Raw genomic sequence first — 22265 nt, 5'->3', positions numbered from 1 at the left:
TTTGCCCGTTCTTGCTGTGAGCTGTTACGCCACTCTTCCACCAAGGCACCTGCAAGTTCCTGGACATTTCTGGGGGGAATGGCCCTAGACGCCACCCTCCGATCCAACAGGTCCCAGACGTGCTCAATGGGATTGAGATCCGTGCTCTTCGCTGGCAATGGCAGAACACTGACATTCCTGTCTTGCAGGAAATCACGCACAGAACAAGCAGTATGGCTTGTGGCATTGTCATGCTAGAGGGTCATGACAGAATGAGCCTGCAGGAAGGGTACCACATTAGGAAGGAGGATGTCTTCCCTGTAATGCACAGCGTTGAGATTGCCTGCAATGACAACAAGCTCAGTCCGATGACGCTGTGACACACCGCCCCACCATGATGGACCCTCCACTACAAATCGATCCCGCTCCAGAGTACAGGCCTCGGTGTAACGCTGTCTTAGGCGTCTCACAGTACGGACATTGCAATTTATTTCCTTGGCCACATCTGCAGTCCTCATGCCTCCTTGCAGCATGCCTAAGGCACGTTCACGCAGATGAGCAGGGACCCTGGACATCTTTCTCTTGGTGTTTTTCAGAGTCAATAAAAGGCCTCTTTAGTGTCCTAAGTTTTCATAACTGTGACCTTAATTGCCTACCGTCTGTAAGCTGTTAGTGTCTTAACGACTGTTCCACAGGTGCATGTTCATTCGTTGTTTATGGTTCATTGAACAAGCATGGGAAACAGTGTTTAAACCCTTTACAGTGAAGATCTGTGAAGTTATTTGGAGTTTTACAAATTATCTTTGAAAAACAGGGTCCTGAAAATGGGACATTTTTTTGTTGTTGCTGAGTTTATATAAATATAGGACAAAACACACATCACTACATAAAGAGAGACCTAAAGATAACAACATAGCAAGGCAGCACACATGACAACACAACATGACAACAACATGGTAGCAACACAACATGATAGCTGCACTAAACATGGTACAAACATTATTATGCACAGACAACAGCACAAAGGGCAAGAAGATAGAGACAACAATACATCACGCAAAGCAGCTACACCTGTCAGTAAGAGTGTCCATGATTGAGTCTTTGAATGAAGAGATTGAGATAAAACAGTCCAGTTTGAGTGTTCGTTGCAGCTTGTTCCAGTCGCTAGCTGTAGTGAACTGAAAAGAGGAGCGACACAGGGATGTGTGTGCTTTGGGGACCTTTAACAGAATGTGACTGGCAGAACGGGTGTTGCATGTGGAAGATGAGGGCTGCAGTAGATATCTCAGATAGCAGGGAGTGAGGCCTAAGAGGGTTTTATAAATAAGCATCAACTAGTGGTTCTTGCGACGGGTATACAGAGATGACCAGAATTATCCATAATATTGCTATTTAACTACTTATAAGTTTGGTTGTTCATGGTATGAGCTACTGCTAGTTTACTACTATGATCCAATAACCATCTTTTAAATGAAAAAAGCAATGCATTCTGCCTGTTCCCAAGAGAGCTGGAATGGTTCTTAGTCTGTTGAACAGTATAACACTTTCTTCATCAACAAGTTCACCCGATGGGAACCACTACAATGACAGGAATGAGCAATGGCAAACTCATCTTGAGACCATAATGTGTTCATGTTTACTGAAAGGAGACAGAGGGTCGCTGCTCCAAACTGGGATGGTGAGGAGAGCTTAACATGGTTTCACATTCGCAAAAAACCAAGCTGTAGGCTATGTCTAAACAAGTAGCAACAATACATTTTTTCAAGTATTCCTGGGATCCATGAAGACAAACAATAACATTAACATGTGTAAAATAATAGTACATTTCTAGACCATTAAACCAATATGAATACACTTGATTCAGTTCATTAATAAGTCATTGATTAGTGAATTTAATGTGTTGTTCCTGTCTGACCAAAATCAAAGAATCTTGCCTGGAAACATGACCTCATATTGCACTGCCCATATTCAACCACTTGAGGGTACTAGTCTCATAGGGGGGACTAAAACAACGTTTCCATTCATCATTACAATCAATCAACTTCCAGTAGGAGTTTCACATTAAATCATTCTGACTTTCCATGTTCTAACACACCCACTCCTACCCACTGGTCAATAGTAGTGCACTATATAGGAAATGGGGTGCCATTTGGGCTCCTGAGTGGTGCAGCAGTCTACGGCACTGCATATCAGTGCAAGAGGTGTCACTATAGTACCTGGTTTAAATCCAGGCTGTATCACATCTGGCTGTGATTGGGAGTCCCATAGGGCGGTGCACAATTGGCCCAGTGTCATCGGAGTTTGGCTGGAGTAGGCCTTCATTGTAAATATGAACTTGTTCTTAACTGACTTGCCTAGTTAAATAAAGTTGGGACACAGAACATAGTAGTACCATCCCAATGATTTACTGCAGGTTGTGATAGGATGAAGTCATTAGCCCACAATTGTATCACATTCCTGGTTGGGAAGGCACTTGAGCTTTAAATGGAAGAGTGAAGAATCTTTTGAAGAAAATATCCTCCATATGAGTTATGATTGCCATGCTGTCAGGTAATTGGGGGTTATCTTTAGATTAAATTACTGTAGTTTTAGTTGAAACCCTATTGAAAAGCAACACAATTTCCTTTGATATTCAGTCACACAAAGACAGCTGGTCTTTTGTTATGTTGTATGTACCATAGAGATATGTGATTCAATATGATGTTCTATGGTAAATGTACCTCCATAGGTGTCTGATTGGTCAATGCTCTCTCTATCAGTAGGGACTACTGAAGATACCAAAAAATGCATTCATGATCTGTATTCTGGAAATAGCATTACGAAGACATGTGTATAGTGATGCAAGGAATAAGGCAAAGGCTAAAAGTGGATGACCGGTCTTGGAAAGTTGATCAAGCAAAGAAAGAATCACAGACTAGTGGTTTTATAGTGTTTTGTGTAATCTGTAAGATCATTCATCGCCTCATAACAAAGCAGGAGCCTTAGATATATTCTGAACAATAAATGATCAACATTTGATCAAATCCGGCAGCCTTTCCTCTCCTACTTGGACGAGTCGGCGCTGTGAAATTGTACTTATTAACGCACTCTCAATTGTGATATTTTAATCTACCTTTGAGCAGTTGGGGTGGGGGGGGGGGGGGGGGGGGGGAAATAAGTGTGGGGGTGACATCTACCCTCTTTATTTCTACATGTCCTTGTTCTGTATGTTGTGTTTTGTATTATTTGTAGAACTCTGGGTATTGTTATTCCTGTCTGCTCTTTTATGTTTAGATAAGAATTGTATACCTGTCTTGTTTTCCTATACACCATTCTTGTGTGTGTTCAAAAAAATATGTGAAACGAAAATAAAGTTAGATCAAAGCAGGAGCCTTAATATTCAATCACTACTCAGAGGATGTCACATTTGTCAGTTTCACATGCATGGTCAAAAGGCAAGGAGTAGGGCTCCACCCACACGATAAAACATGGGGATGTGCTCTCTCTCTTTCATGCAAGCACATACAATGCTAACTGGCATTTGTTATATGTGACACAGGCAACAATAGCATGGCTATAGTTAGTCACAGACACATCTGAAGCTCTCTTAGATATTGTGAGCAGCCAAGACAACCGCTAGTGAAGTGTAGGATATTGAACATTGGCACAATATGAGATGGAAATTACACCATTTATTCATTTTTAAGATAAAGTCCAAGTTATGGGGTCAGCCCAATAAGATTGATCAGAGTAGTATATAGGGCTGCCAGGCAACCAGATGTTGAGGTATGAGGCCTAAAGTGACCTTTCTAAATGTGAATATGATACAATGACAAAAACCCTGATAGTCATTAATACATCTAAGGCCTTCTGTAAGAGGAAATACCCATTTAAATACCAAATGTATAAAGTATTCCATTATTGGGACACTGATGATGAGTTAGGCTATACTCTTTCCAATAAGTGGTGTCAAAAATACAGTAACACTGACTGATGATGAAAGGCTACACATTGTTTGTACAGTAGGCCTTGTCTAAAATATAGGCCAACAGGTAGGTAGAGTCATTTTTTGGCGTTGCAAATAGTCGCACTCGTCAATGACCAACATATTCAAACGTCGCTGGAACTAAGTTGGGTCTGCCGCTCTCTTCCTGTAGTTGCGATAGCTTCAATCCGCGCTGCACTCGTCTATATTTATCGGGTCTCCACGCCATAAAAGGACGTAACTGCGGTTTGGCTATTCCATAGAGTGCCAATATTATTTTTGTTGTGTAGACGGCTGCCCTGTCTTCTGCTACCGCACCTACCTGCGGCTTTGCCTGGATATCAAGCTTCGTTGACTTACACCTGGAGTTGGATCACTTTTTCCTTTGCTTGCAGCAGTTGGTGGCTTTTGGGCCTAGGTAAGTTATCTCGATACGAGTATCTGATACGATTTATGCATCATCAGCAAAATAGAAGTAATCAGAGGTCATTTTTTCACAATTCGTTGTTGAGTATTTTATGTTTAGTGTGCATTTTGATGGTGTGATTGTTTGCAATGTGAATCCTGTGCTATGCCAGCCTCAGTCGCACACTGCAATTTGGAATTTCAGATTCACAGGCTCTTCTCATATTAAAATCATGCCCTATTGGATTGAACAACTACTGAACCAGTGCACCTGTTGCCCTCCACTCATGTCAATTAACATCCTATGCTTATTGCCGTTTAGAACAGCCATAAAGTATTTTCAAAGCAATGGAATCTGGTAATGTATTGATTTCCATTAACAGGAAATAGGCCTAGGCTACACCAGTCAAGTTATTTGGAAAAACCCACAAAATATTTTAATTCTACATCTACCAAATCAATTTGGCTAATTTTACTATCAGAAAAAGTTGTGCATTTTATTCCTCATCCACTGATGTTGATAGTAGGCTACACTTGAGTTGTGTACAGAGCATGAAGATATTGATCTGGCACAATCAATATAATTCCCCCCCCCCCCCCACAATCCAATAGAGACAATGAAGGTCATGACCTTTCCTCTGTGATTTATTTAAAGTAACATAATACAATAACAACAAGTATGATCAAGACAAATTGTAAATGAAACCGAAACATTAAAAAAACTAATAGCTTACAAAAGTACATTTCGAAGCAATGCTTGAACTGTATTGAACAAAACCATTCTCAAACACTAGCTAGGCAGACTACAAGAGACTGAGAATTCAGTGCTCGTGCCAGGAACACCGTGCAGGATGTCTGGATCCATACCTTTTTACCAGAAACAGCACCGCCACTATGACCGTGGCTACCGCAGCAAGGAGGTGGAGTCGGCTGTTAGCCAGTACCAGTCGAGCAGCAGCAGCTATGCCACCCGCAGCAGAGCCAGTGCCAGTCTCAGTGCCAGCAGGGGGTAAGGAGGAACAGGATGCCCTGCAGCACAGTAGCTCTGGCCCATATCCATGCATCCCCTCCATGCTGGTGTCAGAAGATGGCCCTGCTGCCCTTGTAACCCCATCACCCCCACCCACCTTACTTCCTATCTCATACTTCTGGCAACTTTTCCCATGCCATTCATGGCCTCCAAATCAGTCGGTCATGCTTAGTAACCCTCATTTCTCTGCGTTAAATCATTACTCTTCTACTTCCTGCTTCTATACCTGCGGTATTAATGTTTGACCATTCCCAGTAACATTCTTCAACCTTATCTGTTTTCTCTAAAAACCATTCCACAAATATAATGTCTGTGAATCCTGCATGAAGTTCCAAGTAGCCCGTTGCATGGATACTGTGTATATCGGTGTCTGTTGCACACTGCTCTGTCTGCTTTTGAACTAATGCACTTTTTTTTCTTTTAAGACAACCTTCTCCTAGTTCCCACTATAGTTCAGTTAAACAGAAATAGAACATCTCAGATTCACACCGGCTCTGTCGTCATAAATGTTTGGTGCGGGCCGGGTATAATCAAGCTTTAAAGGAATGCACTGTGTTGCATAATGAAGTGTTATTGACCTTTGCCATGGCCTATAGACTGAAATAACATCCTGACCCATGCATAACATGTCTCTGGGAATGTGAGCTGTGGTGTAGATTCTCTGCCTTAGTTGTCGAAACCCCAGTTTGAATGGTTTACTTCCTTGAGGACTTGTTTCCCTATTAAGATATTTTTTATTTTGTTATTTCACCTTTATTTAACCAGGTCGGCCAGTTGAGAACAAGTTCTCATTTACATCTGCGACCTGGCCAAGATAAAGCAAAGCAGTACGACATAAACAACAACACAGAGTTACACATAAACAAATGTACAGTCGATAACACAATACGAAAAAATCTATATACAGTGTGTGCAAATGTAGAAGAGTAGAGAGGTAAGGCAATAAATAGTCCACAGAGGTGAAATAATTACAATTTAGCAATAACACTGGAGTGATAGATGTGCAGATGATGATGTTCAAGTCGAGATACTGGGGTGCAAAAGAGCAAGCGGGTAAGTAATAATATGGGGATGAGGTAGTTGGGTGTGCTATTTACAGATTGGCTGTGTACAGGTACACAGATCGGTAAGCTGCTCTGACAGCTGATGCTTAAAGTTAGAGAGGGAGATAGATGTAAGACTCCAGCTTCAGTGATTTGATAAAAAAACTAAATTGCAATTCGTTCCTGTCATTGGCAGCAGAGAACTGAAAGGAAAGGCAGCCAAAGGAAGTATTGGCTTTGGGGATGACAAGTGAAATATACCTGCTGGAGCGTGTGCTACTGGTTGGTGTTGCTATGGTGACCAGTGAGCTGAGATAAGGCGGGGCTTTACCTAGCAAAGACTTATAGATGACCTGGAGCCAGTGGGTTTGGAGACAAATATGTAGTGAAGGCCAGCCAACGAGAGCATACAGGTTGCAGTGGTGGGTAGTATATGGGGCTTTGGTGATAAAACGGATGGCACTGTGATAGACTACATCCAGTTTGCTGAGTAGAGTGTTGGAGGCTATTTTGTAAATGACATCGCCGAAGTCAAGGATCGGTAGGATAGTCAGTTTTACGAGGGTGTGTTTGGCAGCATGAGTGAATGAGGCTTTGTGGCAAAATAGAAAGCCAATTCTAGATTTCATTTGGATTGGAGATGTTTAATGTGAGTCTGGGAGGAGAGTTTACAGTCTAGCTAGACAAGTAGGTATTTGTAGTTGTCCACATTTTCTAAGTCAGAACCGTCCAGAATAGAGGTCGACCGATTATGATCTTTCAACGCCGATACAGATTAATCGGCCAATTTTTTTATTTATTTGTAATAATGACAATTACAACAATACTGAATGAACACTTATTTTAACTTAAAATAATACATCAGTAAAAATCAATTTAGCCTCAAATAAATAATGAAACATGTTCAATTTGGTTTTAAATAATGCAAAAACATAGTGTTGAAGTACAAGTGCAATATGTGCCATGTAAAAAGCTAACGTTTGAGTTCCTTGCTCAGAACATGAGAACATGGTTCCTTTTAACATGAGACTTCAATTCCAAGGTTAGAGGTTTTAGGTTGTAGTTAATATAGTATTTATAGGACTATTTCTCTCTAAACCATTTGTATTTCATATACCTTTGACTATTGGATGTTCTTATAGGTACTATAGTATTGCCAGTGTAACAGTATAGCTTCCGTCCCTCTCCTCGCCCCTACCTGGGCTAGATCCAGGAACACATCGACAACAGCCACACTCGAAGCAGCGTTACCCATCACTCCACAAAAGCCGCGGCCCTTGCAGAGCAAGGGGAATAACTACTCCAAGTCTCAGAGCGAGTGACGTATGAAACGCTATTAGTGCACACCCAGCTAACTAGCTAGCCATTTCACATCGGTTACACCAGCCATTAGGCTGATAGGCTTGAAGTCATAAACAGCGCTGTGCTTGCGAAGAGCTGCTGGCAAAACGCACGAAAGTGCTGTTTGAATGAATGCTTACGAATCTGCTGCTGCCTACCATCGCTCAGACTGCTCTATCAAATCATAGACTTAATTATAACATAATAACACAGGTCATTAATATGGTCGAATCCGGAAACTATCATTTCGAAAAAAACAAAACGGAACCGTTCTGTATTTTATCTAACGGGTGGCATCCCTAAGTCTAAATATTCTTGTTACATTGCACAACCTTCAATGTTATGTCATAATTATGTAAAATTTGGGCAAATTAGTTCACAATGAGCCAGGCTGCCCAAACTCTTGCAAATACCCTGACTCTGCGTGCAATGAACGCAAGAGAAATGACACAATTTCACCTGGTTAATATTGCCTGCTAACCTGGATTTCTTTTAGCTAAATATGCAGGTTTAAAAATATATACTTCTGTGTATTGATTTTAAGAATGGTATTGATGTTTATGGTTAGGTACACATTGGAGCAAGAACAGTCCTTTTTTGAGCTTTTGTTAAATATTCCCCCCAGCGTTGCATCGATTATAGCAATGCAGGACACGCTAGATAATCAAATATCGTCAACCATGTCTAGTTATAACTAGTGATTATGCTTGATTGATTGTTTTTTATTAGATAAGTTTAATGCTATCTAGCAACTTAACATGGCTTCTACTGCATTCGCGTACCAGGCAGGCTCCTCGTGGAGTGCAATGAGAGGCAGGTGGTTAGAGCGTTGGACTAGTTAACAAAGTTTGCAAGATTGGTTCCCCGAGCTGACAAGGTGTAAATCTGTCGTTCTGCCCCTGAAAAAGGCCGTTAACCCACCGTCCCTAGGCCGTCATTGAAAATAAGAATGTGTTTTTAACTGACTTGCCTAGTTAAATAAAGGTGTAAAAAAATAAATATATATATATATATATATATATATTTTTTTTTATCTGCAAAATATGCGCCCAAAAATACCGATTTCCGATTGTTATGAAAACTTGAAATCGGCCCTAATTAATCGTCCATTCCGATTAATCGGTCGACCTCTAGTCCAGAGTAGGGATGCTAGTCGGGCGGGATGGTGCGGGCAGCAATTTGTTGAAGAACATGCACTTAGTTTTACTAGCATTTAAAAGCAGTTGGAGACCACAGAAGGAATGTTGTATGGCGTTGAAGCTTGTTTGGATGTTTGTTAGCACAGTGTCCAAAGAAGGGCCAGATGTATACAAAATGGTGTCGTCTGCATAGAGGTGGATCAGAGAATCACCAGCAGCAAGGGCGACATCATTGATGTATACAGAGAAGAGAGTCAGCCCGAGAATTGAACACTGTGGCACCCCAATAGAGACTGCAAGAGGTCTGGACAACAGGCCCTCCGATTTGACACACTGAACTCTATCAGAGAAGTAGTTGGTGAACCAGGCGAGGCAGCCATTTGAGAAGCAAAGGTTATTGAGTCTGGCGATAAGAATGCGATGATTGGCAAAGTCGAAAGCCTTGCTTATTGAAATGATCGATTGCTGTAGATCTATCGGTGGTGACAGTGTTTCCTATCCTCATTGCAGTGGGCCACTGGGAGGAGGTGCTCTTAATCTCCATGGACTTTAGTGTCCCAAAACTTTTTGGAATTAGTGCTACAGGATGCAAATTTCTGTTTGAAAAAGCTAGCCTTTGCTTTCCTAACTGACTGAGTATATTGTTTTAGGGAGCGTTTGACATTGATGAGGGGTGGTTGTTTGACCGCGGAAGCATTACGCACGCAGGCAATGAGGCAGTGATCGCTGAGTTCCTGGTTGAAGACAGCAGAGGTGTAAATAGAGGGCAAATTGGTCAGGATTATATCTAAGGGTGTCCGTGTTTATGGATTTGGGGTTGTACCTGGTAGGTTCCTTCATAATTTGTGTGAGATTCACATATGGTGTCCATGACACAGCTGGGGGCTGAAGGGGGTCTATAGCAAGCGGCAACGGTGAGAGACTTGTTTCTGGAAAGGTGGATTTTTTTTTAAACTAGAAGCTCAAATTGTTTGGGCACAGACCTCAATAGTATGACAGAACTCTGCAGCCTATCTCTGCACTAGATTGCAACTCCGTCCCCTTTGGCAGTTCTATCTTGTCGTAAAATGTTATAGTTAGGGATGGAAATTTCAGGATTTTTGGTGGCCTTCCTAAGCCAGGATTCAGACACTTCAAGGACATCCGGGTTGGTGGAGTGTGCTAAAGCTATGAATAAAACAAATGTAGGGAGGAGGCTCAATGTTAATATGCATGAAACCAAGGCTTTTACGGTTACAGAAGTCAACAAATGAGAGCACCTGGGGAATGGGAGTGATGCTGGGAGCTGCAGGGTCTGGGTTAGCCTCTACATCACCAGAGGAGGAGTAGGATAAGGGTACGGCTAAAGGCTATAAGAACTGGTTGTCTAGTACGTTTGGAACAGAGAGTAAAAGGAGCAGATTTATGGGCGCAGAAGAAAAGATTCAAGGCATAATGTACAGACAAAGATATGGTAGGATGTGAGTACAATTTAGGTAAACCTAGGCATTGAGTGACAATGAGAGTCTGGAGGCATCATTTAAGCCAGGTGAGGTTACCGCATGTGTGGTCAGGTGGAACAAAAGGGCTTGCTAAGGCATTTTGAGCAGGGCTGGAGGATCTACAGTGAAATAAGACAATCCCTAATTAAAACAGCAATAGACTAGGCATATTGACATCTGGGAGAGGCATGTGTAGCCGAGTGATCATAGGGTCCAGTGAGTAGCAAGGCGAGCTGGAGACACGCCGATTCAGACAGCTAGCAGGCCGGGGCTAGCAGGCTAGCAGATGGGCCTCCGGGTGACTTCGCAACGGAAGAGCCTGTTGAAACCCCCTCGGACGGTTATGTCGGCAGACCAGTCATGATGGATCGGCGGGGCACCGTGTCGGCAGTAAAGGGTCCAGGCCAATTGGCAAAGGAGGTATTGTAGCCCAGGAATTGGCTGAAGGATCTCTTCGGCTAGCTGGGAGATGGGCCTAGCTCGAGGCTAGCTCCAGGCTAACTGGTGCTTGCTTCGGGACAGAGGCGTTAGCCAGGAGTAACCACTCGCTAGCTAGCTGCTATGATCCAGTGTAAAGGTTCAGAGCTTGCTGTAGGAATCCGGAGATGTGGTAGACAAAAGGCAGTACAGATATGCTCTGGGTTGATATCACGCTGTGCAGACTGGCCGGAATTGACCAGAATGAGGCTGGCTGATGTCTGAGTTAACGGTGATGACCGCTAGCAGTGGCTAACTGACTACTAGCTAGTAGCTAGTTAGCTGGCTAGCTTCTGATGGGGGTTCAGATCCGCACCACGTTGGGAGAGGCGGGTTACTCTGTTACTCTGTTACTCTGTTCAGTCCGTAGATGGAAATTGAGATTAAAAATATAAATGATATATACGAAGAAAACGATATATACACGGGACAAGACAAAACCGACGTCCGACTGCTACGCCATCTTGGATCGATGACCTTGGTTCATTGTTCAGCCAGTACATCCATTGGTGGCTTCCTCTCGCACTTAACAAAGATGCTATTTTGCGTGGGTGCGTAAGGCTTTTTAGCATGCTTCTCTTAGAGCCTTCTACTGTGTTGTGATCTGGAGACATGGTTTGAAGTTGGCTATGAGTTAAAGTTGTATTTGGGGTCAGCAGCAGGTAGCCTAGTGGTTAGTGTTGGGCCAGTAACTGAATGGTCGATGGTTTGAATACCCGAGCCAACAAGGTGAAAAATCTGTCAATGTGCCCTTTCGCAAGGCACTTAACCCACATTTTCTCCAGGGGAAACAGTGTTTAAACCCTTTACAATGAAGATCTGTAAAGTTACTATGGCTGACCCTGTAAAACAACACATTTCACTGCACCTATCAGGTGTATGTGACCATAAAACCTTTTTTAGGGTGGGGATTGTTTCCACCTGTGGATTTCCCAGAACTGTTGAATTCAGCGGTCATTAATCTCTTTCAGTGGTTTGTTATTTGCTGTTTGAATTATTTTATTTAAGGAAATATTGATGACATATAGGAGTATTTACGAGACTATTCTGGCAATCTATGGCCGGCCTAACAACAGTGGTTGTGACTATATTGAATGATGTGTTGAAATGTTGGCGGCCTCGCTCTTATGAACACCTGGCATCTCTAAATACACTGGCCTTGACAGTGTGCATAGGAGGTCAAAGGGTGTCTGTGAAGCGAATGGTGCCTCATTTGGGCCTTTATGGTTGAACGTCATGCTGTCAGGAATTTACCCAGCTTTCCCTGCCTTATGATTAGTGACACCATTGGTTGAACCATAGTACTCTACCTTGTCACATATAAATGTACTTATGGCATCTTGTATCTTGTATTGACAAGATGGATTCAAATCAAACCAAAAAGCCTCAGTAAGTGACATTTTCTCCCCTGTTGATGTTTGAATTGAATAGCCTTTTGCTGTTTAATATAGTCTGATGGTGACATAACAGAAGTTATGGAGATTTTCCTGGTATTGTGCAGACATACCAATTGTTCCATTAGGAATACTCATTGAATGGGGATTGCCTTGCCTGCATTCCCATTCATCCTTGTCGTAATCTATCAACATTTATTTATTGATCTTTATTTTACCAGGTAAGATTACTTATTTTCTTTTACCGCAAGGACCTGGAGAAGATTTACAGGGGGAGGAGAGGGGATAAATGAACCAATAGGAAGCTGGTGGTGATTAGGTAGCCATGATGGATGGTATGAGGGACAGATTTGGAATTTCAAATCAAATTAACTTTTATTAGTCATGTGCCGAATGCAACAGGTGGTAGACCTTACAGTGAAATGCTTACTTTACGAGCTCCTAACCAATAATGCAGTTTAAACAAAATATGAGTAAGAATAAGAACCTTTAACCTGTCTCCTCCCCTTTACCTACACTGGTTTGAAGTGGATTTAACAAGTGACATCAATAATGGATCATAGAATTCACCTGGTCAGTCTGTCATGAAAAGTTTTGTTCACTCAGTGTACATTGTATGCACACATAGGATGGCACTGTTTCATATTGTCTAGATTATTATTATTTTTTTGCCTATAAGGCACTGTACTGTAAATTACGTGTTGATTTACTTGTGAGAATCAATTTGGTGTAACCTAAATAATGGTTGTTTTGGATGTTTGTATTGTCAGGTGTGTGGGTTTTCAGCTGAGATCCTTTGTAAACTCAGCAAAAAAAGAAACGTCCTCTCACTGTCAACTGCGTTTTATTTTCAGCAAACTTAACGTGTTAATATTTATATGAACATAAGATTCAACAACTGAGACATAAACTGAACAAGTTTCACAGACATGTGACTAACATAAATTAAATAATGTGTCCCTGAACAAAGGGGGGGATCAAAATGAAAAGTGACTGTCAGTATCAGGTGTGGCCACCAGCTGCATTAAGTACTGCAGTGCATCTCCTCCTCATGGACGGGACCATATTCGCCAGTTCTTGCTGTGAGATGTTACCCCACTCTTCCACCAAGGCACCTGCAAGTTCCCAGACATTTCTGGGGGGAATGGCCCTAGCCGTCACCCTCCGATCCAACAGGTCCCAGACGTGCTCAATGGGATTGGGATCCGTGCTCTTCTCTGGCCATGGCAGAGCACTGATATTCCTGTCTTGCAGGAAATCACGCACAGAACGAGCAGTATGGCTGGTGGCATTGTCATGCTAGAGGGTCATGACAGAATGAGCCTGCAGGAAGGGTACCACATGAGGGAGGAGGATGTCTTCCCTGTAACGCACAGCGTTGATTGCCTGCAATGACAACAAGCTCAGTCTGATGATGCTGTGACACACCGCCTCCAAATTAATCCCGCTCCAGAGTACAGGCCTCGGTGTAACGCTCATTCCTTCAACGATAAACGCAAATCCGACCATCACCCCTGGTGAGACAAAACCGCGACTCGTCGGTGAAGAGCACTTTTTGCCAGTCCTGTCTGGTCCAGCGACAGTGTGTTTGTGACCATAGGTGATGTTTTTGCCGGTGATGTCTGGTGAGGACCTGCCTTACAACAGGCCTACAAGCCCTCAGTCAAGCCTCTCTCAGCCTATTGCGGACAGTCTGAGCACTGATGGAGGGATTGTGCATTCCTGGTGTAAATCGGGCAGTTGTTGTTGCCATCCTGTACCTAACCCGCGGGTGTGATGTTTGGATGAACCGATCCTGTGCAGGTGTTGTTACACGTGGTCTGCCACTGTGAAGACGATCAGCTGTCCGTCCTGTCTCCCTGTAGCGCTGTCTTAGGCATTTCACAGTACGGACATTGTTTATGGTTCATTGAACAAGCTTGGGAAACAGTGTTTTAACCCTTTACAATGGAGATCTGTGAAGTTATTTGAATTTGAAAAAAATAAAATTTGAAAGACGGGGTCCTGAAAACATTTATTTTTTTGCTGAGTTTATTTTTTTGGGGGGGATTTTATCATCCTCAAGTGAGGGACATCAAGGAGATTAACATTCAAAAGCTTGTTCAGTACATGAGGGCAAATTTGGTCATGATCGCCACTAGTTTTTTATTCACAGGACAGGACACCTACTCTCCTATGACCACAATGTTTAGTTTCATTCCATCTCATTGGTCTTTTTTAAAATGTTTTTTTTGTTGCTCCTATGTTTAAAGAATTTGATGTATCAAAACTGCACACTGGTGACTACAGACGATCGACCCCGTCTTAATTCAGTCTTTTATTTTGTCATTGCAGACATGTCATTACACAGCATGAACAAGCAATGCATATCTCTTATAGCTAGACCAGGTTTGTTGGTAGTCATCGCTCTGCTGTGCAAAGGCTTTTCTCTTTCTTCTTTGCACAATTAGAGATATTTATTAGAAACACAGCTAAACCCATCCAAGCCACCCTCCCTTGTTGATGACTAATATACCCAATAATACAACCTTTCTCCTCCTCATCCAGCCCTTCAGATTACATTGACATGACTTGATGTTATTACATTGTGTTAGGTTGACACTGCTGTATTAACATTATCCTGTGTCTTAGACTTAGTGCATCGTACTCTGGGCTGGAGGAGAGCAGACTGAGCCCAATCCCCAAGAGAGCCAAGCCCACCTACCTGGCTATGGACAAAGAGAACCAGATCATCGGCTATGTAGTGCCCATCTTCAGGGGCAGGTAAACGAATCAACCACCTATGAGCCTTAGCGATGCGGAGAAGTCAGGGACATTTTGATTTCGGTGAGTGATTCTGACCAATGACCCTGAAAATGACCCCACTGCCCACTCTCCTCCCTGGCTTTGCTCCGCCACCTTAGTCAGGAGTATGCCAGTGGGCTTTCAGATACGGAGGAGGCCCGGATGAAGGAGAGTGCTGGATACATGGCCCGGAGGAATCTGTTCACCAGTGGGTTAGAGATGGAGAGGACGGAGCAGACGTCTAGGAAGGTGTCTGTGCGCCAATCAGCCGAGCACATCTCCCTGAGCAAGCGGGTTAGTGCAGGAGTTTGATGTCATAGAGGGAAGTTTTCCTTTATCCCATCACATTGAGGAATACGGCATAATGCGCTCCTTCGTGACATCATAATGGGAATATTGAGTCTTTGTCATGTCGTAGATGTCAGTAGGGCTGCGCAATTAATTGAATTCACATCAAAATCGCAATGTTTACATGTGCATTATCCATTTTGCAGAAGCGTTCAATATTTTGAAACGCCACTCAGCCGCATGTAACAGGCTCTCCTCTAGCTGCAGCCCAATTTGGTGACCGGAGTATTGGCGAGTGGGTGTGTCGAAAGGAGTGGGTGTATGGAAAGCGAATCAGCTAATTGACTGTTTTATGGGTTTGATTAGGCTGCAGAGCGACCCGAACCGAGTTGCTTCTTACTGGGTATCACGATCATGTTGCCGGCGGTAGCTAACGTGCCAATTTTTTTTTCTCTCACATTATTTTATGTCAAGTAGAATAGCAGGCTACACAAGAAATAACTAATATTGATAACCATCCAGATGTCACCTTGGTACATACAGCCTACTAATAAATGGGACAGAGTGCCCTTCGCTCCAGCTTGACAAGCACTACCGTCTGGCAATGGCGTGGGAAGTAGCTACCTAATACCCTAAATCAAGGGAACAGTCAAAGTAAGCAAACTCATGAAGCAACAGTACACCCATCAGTACTTTTAATAAAAACATGTATAGGTTTATAATTATTTGTGTGAAGTCCGACTCATCCTCTGGCTTCGAAACAGAAGTACAATCTCTCTCCCCCTGTCACTCAAGCAGCGCAGTCACTCCTCCTAGTTGTTATTCACTCTAAAGTTGCATGCTGTTTTGTTAGGTCAAATGCAGTCAACACATTGGGCGGATTAGATTATGCTCGGGCGAAAGCGGGGAGGGAGTAGCGCCATTCTCAAATCAAACAGATCTGTGCCGCTCTGACATTTTGTCAACAAGGCAGCATGGTGCGTCGCCCAGAAACATGCACCATCTCTTTTCCAAAAAATAAATGTTAGAAAATTCTAACTCGTTTTCATTTGGAAGGGAGATAAAGCTTGAGGGCAATCACTTTTGCATGTGAAAACACAAAATTCCAAATTCTTTGAGTGAATCCTACTCATTACTCCACTTGCTTCTACGTCACTTTGTTTTGAGCCGATTTTCGCGGTGTGTTTTGAACGGGGCACCTGGCTCACGCCTGGGAGGCAGCCCAGTTCCAAAACGAATGCAATCAACTATTGCCCGGTGCAAATCACGCCTACACAGGTGCCAGACGAGATTAATCAAACCCCTGTATTGTTCCAAACATGAACGTTGCTGCTTTAAATATAAATAATTGTATTTCTAGAATTCCAACAGTTCGCCGACGTGTTTGGAATGATATCGCATGTCCAATCGCAATATTTGGTAAAACAAATCGCAATTAGGTTTTTTGGCCCATATGTCGTGCAGCCCTACAGTAGATGCCGGAATTCCTTTGTGACATCACATTGGGGAATGCTGGATAATGCTCTCCCTCATAACATCATAATGGGGTAGTTTGATGACTTCCGACTGAACAATACCTTCTCTTGTTACACCACAGAGTGACATTATTTCCCTCATCGACAAAGAGAAGAGTACAAATGTATGATCTTAATTTGATCAACATTTTGTTTATTAGACAACAGTAAATGCAAACTTGTAATGTATTCAAGGTTTTAAAAGGCTTCTAAAATAGAAAATAAATGATAAATGAATGTTTACTGGTCATGAAAAGCATGCAGTATAATAGAGCTAAATGTGGAATAATCGTAAATGCGTAGTTCTGACTATACTCTTCTTCAAGGTGATGATATTAAAACCAAATAGTTATAACATTTATTTAACAATCCCTTAAACGGCACGTAGTTATCAATGGTTTTAGCGGAGCTGGGGTATCCTTGGCCCCCAGCAGCCAAATCAAACGCTCTGCACTGTTTTACACTATGACACGATATTGATAACGACCTTTTCACCTTTATGACATCACAGAGGAGAATAATCACTAAATTACTATCATAGATGGGAATACCGTAAGAAATCTATTAGCAAAGTATCACAGGAAATGTATTGTCATAAGAGCAATGTTTCTTTCCATGGATTAATTCTACTCTGCTTCCCCTTCCCTTGGAAGGTTACTTGTGTCCCTCATTCAAATGTTTATGTCAAGGCATATCCTGCCCCATTCACTCAGGAGGATCATAAAAGCTACAGTGTCACTTGATTGGGGCACACACTGTACTTAGTCTATCACCTTTCTGCCAGCACGTCATGCCACTGGGTGCTACATTCAGTGTTCAGAGAGCATTATAGGATTATGTGTTAAGGGTTATTGGATTCAGCTCTAAGAAATGGATTGCCAAGCATTTGCCTAGTAAATGCTTTGTTTGCTTCAAGGATGCATCGCAAATGTGTTATGAATTCATGGGGAATGCCTAAAATGTTTTCTACAGGCTTCTGGGGGTATAGTGTTTTACAGTTGCACCTCAGAATGTGTTATTGTAAAGGCTCTATAAATGCCATACGAAGGCTCTATAAAGGTTAATTGAACAAACTGATCCCCAGATCTATGAGAACGAGGAGTACCACAAGTGTATGAATGAGGATAGCCTGATGCATGCCCCGAAGTTTGTGATTAAGCCTCGCTCTCACACGGTGTGGGAGAAGCAGTGTGTCAGGCTGCACTGCACCGTCTCTGGATGGCCTGACCCACGCGTTGTCTGGTGAGTACTGCACACATACACACTTACGCATGCACACACACACCACCCTGGATAAACCTTGAGATGACCAACTGATCACTAACACAATACACACCAAATCAATCCCTTATGGATAGAGCATCAGCAATTGTTGTCCTCTCAATCCTATCCTCATGTCATTGCACTAAAACACTATAAAACGCACTATACATCTCTGGTGTCTACCTAGCCTCTCTGTGTTGACTCTCCTTGATTCTGATCTGTACTTTTTAAACTCTATTTTCCTCCTTTTCATAATCCTCTCTGCTTCCCTTGCCTTCTCTTGTCTCCTCCTGTCCTCATTTCACAACAAGGTACAAAAACAATGTGACAATCGATCCAATGGCCCGCCCCGGCAAGTATAAGCTACAAAGCAGCTACAACGTGCATTCACTGGAGATCGACAGGTAGGCACACCCCCAAAGCCACAGGGTTTTCAGTATGTGTCAATCGTCCCAGAGTAGGAGTGCTGATTTAGGATCAGTTTTTCATTTTTAGATCACAATGAATTAGATTACATGGACAGTGGCGTTCTGATCCTAGATCTGCGTTTATACTCTAAGGGTGCTTTCACACTTGGTTCCTTTCAGCCAATTGTTGTGTACTGAGTGCGGTTTGCTTAAATGTATGTGCAGTGTGAATGCTCCAAAGGAACTCAAACCCCTCAAAAGAACCCCAAAGCGAACCAAACTGAGACCATCTCGAGAGCTGGTCTGAGTTCGGTTCACTTGAAGTCTCCGGTTTGGTTCCCTTTTTTAGTAGAATGTGAACACAAAGCTTACCAGGTTAATTTATCATTATTCTCACACCTAGCACTAGGCTACTGCAACACAGTTTTCCCTGCTATAACCCATCAGATTGGTGCCAAAAACAAATGTGCAGGTTGGCAGTACAATTTGGAGTACACAATTTTCAATTAAAGCATTATGTAATCTGCAATTATTCTTCTGCCATTTATCCTATTACCAGTCATTTTTACATGTAAATATTAAATTTAATTATAATTTGTATGTCTTATTTTTTTAAACTGAATGCAAACTATTAGCTTCCAAAATGTATGTAGGTACATCTCTGGCTGTCTGATAACAGGTTCGGATGGTATGGCTTGTCGTGCACTGTGTATTTACCCAGAGTGCATTTTTTTTATTTTTTTATTGATTTATTGAACCTTTTTATTTAACTAGGCAAGTCAGTTAAGAACACTTATTTACAATGACTGCCTAGTGGGTTAACTGCCTTGTTCAGGGGCAGAAAGACAGATTTTTACTTTGTCAGCTCAGGCATTCAATCTAGCAACCTTTCGGTTACTGGCCCAACGCTCTAACCGCTAGGCTACTTGGCGCCCCGAAATGAGGGGCATTGAGTGAATGTTGGAAAAATATCTAGTTTCCTTTCTAAACATAGCAAAGTCAATGCAAACAGGACTCAAAATAGGTGAAGTTAACTAGCAAAAGTGTTGAGTCCTCATTCAAAGGTAAGGGCAGTGTGAATGCAAAGAGAACTGAGTTTTTTTTTACCCCAGAGTTCACTTTAAAGAGGACTGAGATCAGTTATTTTAAAGAAGAATATATGTGGAAACAACTTGCCACTTCATATGGGCCAGGTCTTCTCTCTGTGGTGGCTCATTGCTGTGAATTAACAGATACAATTAAACAACAGTCATCTCTGGCCATGGTATAATGTCAGTATGATGTCACCACCACGTCCCTAAAGCCTCTTAAGGATCCGCCCCTTTTTTTCAATTTTCTCCTAAAATGACATACCCAAATTGAACTGCCTGTAGCTCAGGGCCTGAAGCAAGGATATGCATATTCTTTATACCATTTGAAAGGAAACACCTTGAAGTTTGTGTAAATGTTAAATTAATGTAGGAGAATATAACACATTCGATCTGGTAAAAGATAATACAAAGAAAAAAAATGTTATTTTTTGTATTTCTTTTTGTACCGTCTTTGAAATGCAAGAGAAGGCCATAATGTTATGCCAGCCCAGGCGCAATTTACTAGATGGCAGCAGTGTATGTGCAACGTTTTAGACTGATCCAATTAACCATTGCATGTCTGTTCAAAATTATGAATCAAGACTGCCCAAATGTGCCGAATTGGTTTATTAATACGTTTTCTTAACTGTGCACTCTCCTCAAACAATAGCAGGGTATTATTTCAATGAAATAATTACTGTAAATTGGACAGTGCAGTTAGATTAACAATAATTTAAGCTTTCTGACAATATCAGATATGTCTATGTCCTGGGAAATGTTCTTGTTACTTACAACTTCATGCTAATCACATTAGCCTACGTTAGCTCAACCGTCCTGCGAGGGACCCACCGATCCTGTAGAAGTTCACCCCTTCATGGTGTAATACAATCACCCCTCTCAGGAAAGGTCATAGTAGGCCAGCGTGTGTGGGCAGACTGACAACCCTGGGAATGCTTGGATGGGCTCACACTGTGAACTCGTGGGACAGTGGATTTCAGTTGTTAGAAATATGATTTGAAATGTGTGAAATCAATACCCCTCTCTGACTGACACTGTATCTGTCGGTCTGTCCGTCCGTCAGCCTGTCCATCTGTCAGTGCCCTTTGCTCTGTTGTGTATCGACAGACACCAGAAAGCTGTTGGTGAAGGCCATACATTAACCGGGCCTTTTCGCAGCTTGCCTTTTGATAACAAAGAGGATGTCAAAAGATAAATTCTCTGGCGATAGAGGGATCCTGTTGTGGCTTGTTTTTTTTAAAGTCATTTCACCAAGGACTAAACACTTAAGTGTCTCGAGCTGTTTCAGACCAAACAGCTTTTGAAGTTCTCTCATAGTCTCAAACTCAACCATATGTGTTGTATGTACTAAGCAGTGCAGGTAATCAGCCATGGAAAGTTGGATAGCATGTTTCTGTGACAGAATCTAACCACACATAACTTTCAAACAGAAACCCATACCACCTGACACGTTATGACATCAGTGTCTATTTATTCCCAGAGTATTCCCGGACTGGAGTTCTGGAGCATTTTACAGTCCCAGCTCACATAGCTGTGTGTTGATTTATATGGCTGAGTTGGGAGGGGTGGGGGTATTTATGTACACTTGAACCATTAGGAGACAGAAACGTGTGTGTGTGTGTGTGTATACGAGACATTGATTCAGCTGGTCTTCTCTCTCTTCTCGTTTCAGATGTGATTTTGATGATACTGCACAGTATCGTGTTTCTGCCATGAACAGCAGGGGAGAACTCTCTACCTTTGCCTCTGTCGTTGTTAAGAGTATGTTTATAAAGTATAGTTCTCAGTCTGGTGCTTCCACAATAAACTAGACAATATTCCCCAGTATCACCCCATTGAGTAGATACACAGTGATTTAACCTAGTTTACGATCTTTCTTAGTGCTGCTTTAACTTGGTCCTGTTTCAAGTCTCCTCTGTGTGAAAGGATCACATATTTCTGTTGACTACAACACAGCAATAACATGCTAATAATAAGTACCTGTGTTCATTCTACTCTAGGATTCAAAGGAGAGGTAGAGGAGGCTCTCCCCATGCCCAGACGTAAGTCAGAGGAATATCATTTATTGGAAAAATATACTCAATACTCATAAAATAATATATTTTATTAATACCCATCCATATGTATTTATGGATGTGTGCATACCACCTTACTAAACAGTATTAACATAACCTATTCAGAGTATGCTAAGCTGGAACACTGTGGTGAGTTTTGAGGAGGGGGCTGGAGGGAGGTGGTGGGCGGGGCCTGGGGATGCTATGGGTGCTATTGCACGAATAGCTTTTTCGTTCCCTTGACGCTGGGCGCAGGAAAGTCAACAGACAACGAAGGTAACAGGGTCACTGAAGCTCTGCGCTGGTTTGATGACGTTTTGGTCAACTTGGTGAATTCACTGAGTGTCACTCAAGGCACGATCCCTATTATGTGCATCTGTTTGGAAAGATCCTGTGATAATGTCTTTCAATTGCCTGGGAAAGATGGTTCGGCATGACAAAAAAAAAGCACCACATTTGTCATCAACAACAGAATACCTGAACATTTTGGCAAGTGTGGGGTTTTTGAAATTGTATGCAAGTCATAGAGCCTTGAAAGTTAAATACTGTAAACTAGAGTGACATAGAGAATACATTGAGACATACACTGTGGTTTACAACCTGGATCATTGATT

General features: G+C 42.3%; 1 protein-coding gene across 2 annotated transcripts in view; it reads left to right on the top strand.

Annotated features, from left to right (window-relative positions):
* The first annotated feature begins 4082 nt into the window (after positions 1-4082).
* Positions 4083-22265, top strand: part of LOC110535626 (M-protein, striated muscle) — a 43848-nt gene continuing 25665 nt past the window's right edge. Inside the window, exons 1-8 of one of the 2 annotated variants that reach the window (XM_036935359.1) lie at positions 4083-4361; positions 5143-5357; positions 14885-15016; positions 15157-15331; positions 17924-18081; positions 18414-18506; positions 21270-21358; positions 21598-21639. In XM_036935359.1, coding sequence (XP_036791254.1) covers positions 5200-5357; positions 14885-15016; positions 15157-15331; positions 17924-18081; positions 18414-18506; positions 21270-21358; positions 21598-21639 — 847 coding nt within the window. In that variant the 5' untranslated portion in view covers positions 4083-4361; positions 5143-5199. The remainder of the gene's footprint in view (positions 4362-5142; positions 5358-14884; positions 15017-15156; positions 15332-17923; positions 18082-18413; positions 18507-21269; positions 21359-21597; positions 21640-22265) is intronic. The other variant, XM_036935360.1, reaches the window with a different exon arrangement.

This window comes from Oncorhynchus mykiss, chromosome 11 (genome assembly GCF_013265735.2).
Source record: "Oncorhynchus mykiss isolate Arlee chromosome 11, USDA_OmykA_1.1, whole genome shotgun sequence".
NCBI classification, from domain to species: Eukaryota; Metazoa; Chordata; class Actinopteri; order Salmoniformes; family Salmonidae; genus Oncorhynchus; species Oncorhynchus mykiss.
Note: the sequence above shows the minus strand (reverse complement) of the source record. Positions and strands in the feature narration are given on the sequence as shown.